The sequence below is a fragment of the Nematolebias whitei genome, chromosome 14 (assembly GCF_014905685.2).
Source record: "Nematolebias whitei isolate Nwh7 chromosome 14, NemWhi1, whole genome shotgun sequence".
In the NCBI taxonomy this organism is placed as follows: Eukaryota; Metazoa; Chordata; class Actinopteri; order Cyprinodontiformes; family Rivulidae; genus Nematolebias; species Nematolebias whitei.
The window spans coordinates 44,638,656-44,642,451 of NC_056511.1; the positions used below are offsets into that span (position 1 = coordinate 44,638,656).

The following is a 3,796-nucleotide window of genomic DNA, read 5'->3' on the forward strand; positions in this document are numbered from 1 at the left end:
AGGTGCACATTGTCAGGATGGCCGAGCGGTCGAAGGCGCCAGACTCAAGAATTGTTTCCTTGCCTTGTTCAGGGCTTTCTGGTCTCCGTATGGAGGCGTGGGTTCAAATCCCACTCCTGACATTACATCATTTTTCAAAACCTTACACAACAAACAGGACATAGCAAATGTGCTTTCAAGCTAAGGTGGAGTACGATGTACAAGAAATTTCTACTTAGAATTTTGGAACGTCCAATGTTTCTTGCCTCCTTTTCTCTTGAATATTGTAGTGCATCAAACTGAAAAGTGCAGACGGTGTATCGCTTTTTGAAGTCTTACTGTAAGACCACACTTGTTCACTAAGATTTTCCAAAAAGTGACTGTCTGTCCGTCTGTCCCTCAACTAAAGTATTGGAACAAAATTTCTGACTTAGTAGCATCGTTTCTTCCCATTTAAACAATGGAAGTATCAACATAAGAACTATGGGCCTAGGCACTAAGTCCCATGTTTTTAGACAGGGAGTTAAAAGGCAGATGTTTTTTTTTTTTTTGTGAGATGTGTAAAATGTTCCTTCCGAACTTTTCCAGAATGTACATGCAATTTTTTTAGCCCAGTGTCTGGAATTCTAAAACAGGGATAAAACTAAAAGCTGTCTTTGATATGACCTCATTAAAGAAACGATAAGCAAGTCAAAAAGAATACAAATATGTTTTTGAGCCAGACAAAGTCAAAATCCTGAATCCTCTGTTAAACTGGAGAGCTTTGGGGTGGGCGCGGGTGAGGGATTCTGGGGGATTGTCGCTCCCGGGCTGGGGTCCCGGCTTGATCCGGGGGTCTCGGGTCTTGGCGGGTATGTTGTCAGGGTCTTGGGCCCGTGCATGCGCCGGCACCCGGCCCTGGACTGGGGGCCCTTGGAGTCCACCCGTTCCCTCAGCCTGGATGTCTTCCTGCCTGGCTGTGGCTGTGGTCTGGTGCTTGGCTGGGGTTCTGGGCTGTGGGGGGCTGTGGGTGGGGTGGGGCTTTTGCTCAGGTGGCTCTGCACTACTGGCCCGGTGGTGTCTGGGCATGTTAGGCGTGTGCCCTCCCTTGCATGGGGTGCTCTCATTGTGGGTGTTGCTGTGGTGGACTGGTCGGTCCTTTTGTGTGGGTGGGGGTGCGCTCTTGGTCATTGTGGTGCGCTGTCTGCGGCTGTTCAGGCACTCATGGCTGATTGTCGCTGCTGGAGTTTGGTGGCTTCTTTGGTTGGGGGGCTGGGTGTTGAGCTGGGGATCAGGTTGGGGGTCTGGATGATCTCAGGGGGGCTTGGCTCGCTGGCCCGGGTTCTGGTCGGTGCTCGGGGCTATGTGCCAGTCCGTGGCCTGGGTCCCTGGTGGAGCGGCTGCCTCCTGCTCCTGGATGAATGCACTGGAGCCTCCCTCCCCTGGTGGATCTCGGAGAATGGGGGTGCCTATTGGGGTCAGTGGGGGAGCTGGCTCCCTGGGAGGGCATTGTCACCTCTGTTGTTCCTCCCCATCCCGACCTCTTCCTCCACCCACTCCATCACACCACCACTCAAGCAGGGCCTTGGGGTTCAGGTGCACTACTGATCTGCGGGGAGGATCCCCCATCTCCGTGGTTCATGGAGACCTGGGCCCCAATTTTATCAAACAACCTAGACACTCGTATATAACATTCTCACGACACATGCATATATAGGGTCTGGAGTGGGCACATGGTGGCATATAGGGGGTGGGATGTGTAATCATTCTCACCTCCAGGACCTGTGCCCACTCTCATATGTAGCATGTAGACATTTAGGGTTCTGGGCAAGGGTTGGGGGGGTGAACAGGCACTGCCTGCTCTCTGGGGAGGGGGTGGGTCTGTGCCAGTCGCCACCTCATCCCCCCCATTTTAAACGCACTATATAACAACATGCATCAACATCTTATTTGAGTGGGGGGCGGGAGGAGTTGGGTCTTACAGCTTTTCTTAAACCCTCATTCTCTGTCTGACATTTGGGGGTGGGGGGAGGCTGCCTGGTTGGGGTCTGGGCTGTGGGTGGGTATTGGGCCTTTGGGGGCGATTGGGGGTGGGGCTGGTGCTCCAGTTCTCCCTGGATTGTTTGGATCCTTTTATCAGGGTTCCTGGTTCTGATGGCCAGCCCTTTGGCTGGGGTGGCTGCCGGGTTCTGGCAGGAGGTCAGCTGTGGTTGTGTGTTTGTGGTCGTTGGTAGTGCATGGCGGCGGTCGGAGGCATGGCTTCTCTTCGACGAAGTGCTGGCTGGTCGCCATGATGTGACATTCACGGTGCGGGGTGCTGTGTGTGTGTGTGTGTGGGGTGGGGGTGGGGGGTGCATGGGTTGCATGCCAGGGCTTTAGGGATGCATTGGTGCGCTGGGCCGGTCTTCCTCGGCTGCTGCTCCCTGCTGCTCTGGCCCCCGGCCTGGGGCCGGCTTGCGGTCACTGTTGGGCAGGTGGGGCGCATGGACAGCCCAACAGAGGCTCTGTCGGGCTGTCTCTGTGTGCCTGTTTGTCTCAGGTTGGGTTTTGGGTGACCCCCCTCTCTTGGACCAGTTTTGGCCCCCCATTTGGTGGGTCGTGCTCCCCCCCCCGGTGGTGGGCCCCCCTGCCGCTGGTGCATTGGCAGCTCTCAGCAGCTGGGGCTGAGTGGTGGGGTGTGTGCAGGCCCGCCCTGGTGGCTGCCTGTGGGGGCCTGGGTGCCCTGGCTCTGTCGGGCCTCTGTTGGGGGGTGGTATGACCTCAGGACTCGGGGCTTGGTGTCCATGGCCGCATCCACTCTGGAGGGGCAGGTTGCCGGTGGGGCCTGTTGACTCGTCGCTACGGCCTCCTGGGGGTTTCTGCATTGTGGTTGCTGGGGATCGCCCGGGGCTTCCCTTTGCTTCTCTCTCTGGGGGGTGCGGGTGTCCCTGTTGGGGGACTACAGGAGTTCCGGGCTTGGGGGCCGCTGTGTGTCTGTGGTTCCGGGCTTCCCTGTGTTACCTTCGTGTCCTACGGGGACGGGTTTATGGGTACCCACATCCACTATTGAACATTTTTATGAGAAACCTTATAGTGACAAGCATGCTCACACAGGTGTTTAGATCCAGGTGTTTATCAGATACACACTCAGTTGGGTTGTGGTGGCCATCAAATATATATTGTATTACCATGTACTGTATAAAATACTTTCTAATTATGTTATAATTATCATTATATAAGTTGTTTGTTGTTGTGGTTTCTTGGTTTTGTCGTTTATTTCTCTCTCTTTCCGCAGGTCTAGAGTCAGACTTCAATGATGTTGACTTGTGTTCTCTTTATCCCTCTCTCTCCTCTATTCCTATCTCCTTCTTTACATTTTAACTATTCTCTAACTTTTCTGCTTTGTTATCTTCTTTGTTTTCCGTCCCCGTGTCCATTACATCTGGAACAAACCCAAAGCATATTCTAATAAAATTTAATTTATATATCAAGAGGAGCTTTAAGGCCAGCCATAATGCTCTGCTTGTGAAAGTAAATCTGTTGGACATCATTGTGACACTCAGACAATAATTCTGAGTGTCACAATGATGGACAGGACAAGGGAAAAAAAAAAAAAGATCAACATCATCAGGCCAGGACTCTGCGGTCTACACTCATCTCCAGGTCAGAGGTCACTCTTTTAGGGATCAAGATGTTCACATCCTTGATGGAGAGGAATGATGGTTTGAGAGAGGAGTAAAGGAGGCCATCTTTGTGAAAAGAAACCGTCCATCATTAAACAGGGCCGGAGCCTCCATGTCCAACTGTCCCCCTCTTACAATGCTGTTATTGCTAGTATCACTCAGCCTCCTGTGAATAG

General features: G+C 52.8%; 1 protein-coding gene and 1 non-coding gene across 2 annotated transcripts in view; one reads left to right on the forward strand and one right to left on the reverse strand.

The window, feature by feature from the left end:
• The window catches only part of LOC119420335 (hypoxia up-regulated protein 1), an 8,484-nt gene extending 8,361 nt beyond the window's left edge, over window positions 1-123 (reverse strand). Inside the window, exon 1 of the mRNA XM_037687721.1 lies at window positions 64-123. Coding sequence (XP_037543649.1) covers window positions 64-123 — 60 coding nt within the window. The remainder of the gene's footprint in view (window positions 1-63) is intronic.
• trnal-caa lies at window positions 12-122 on the forward strand. The gene is made up of 2 exons: window positions 12-49; window positions 77-122. It is a non-coding gene; the product is annotated as a tRNA-Leu (tRNA).
• Window positions 124-3,796: the final 3,673 nt, after the last annotated feature.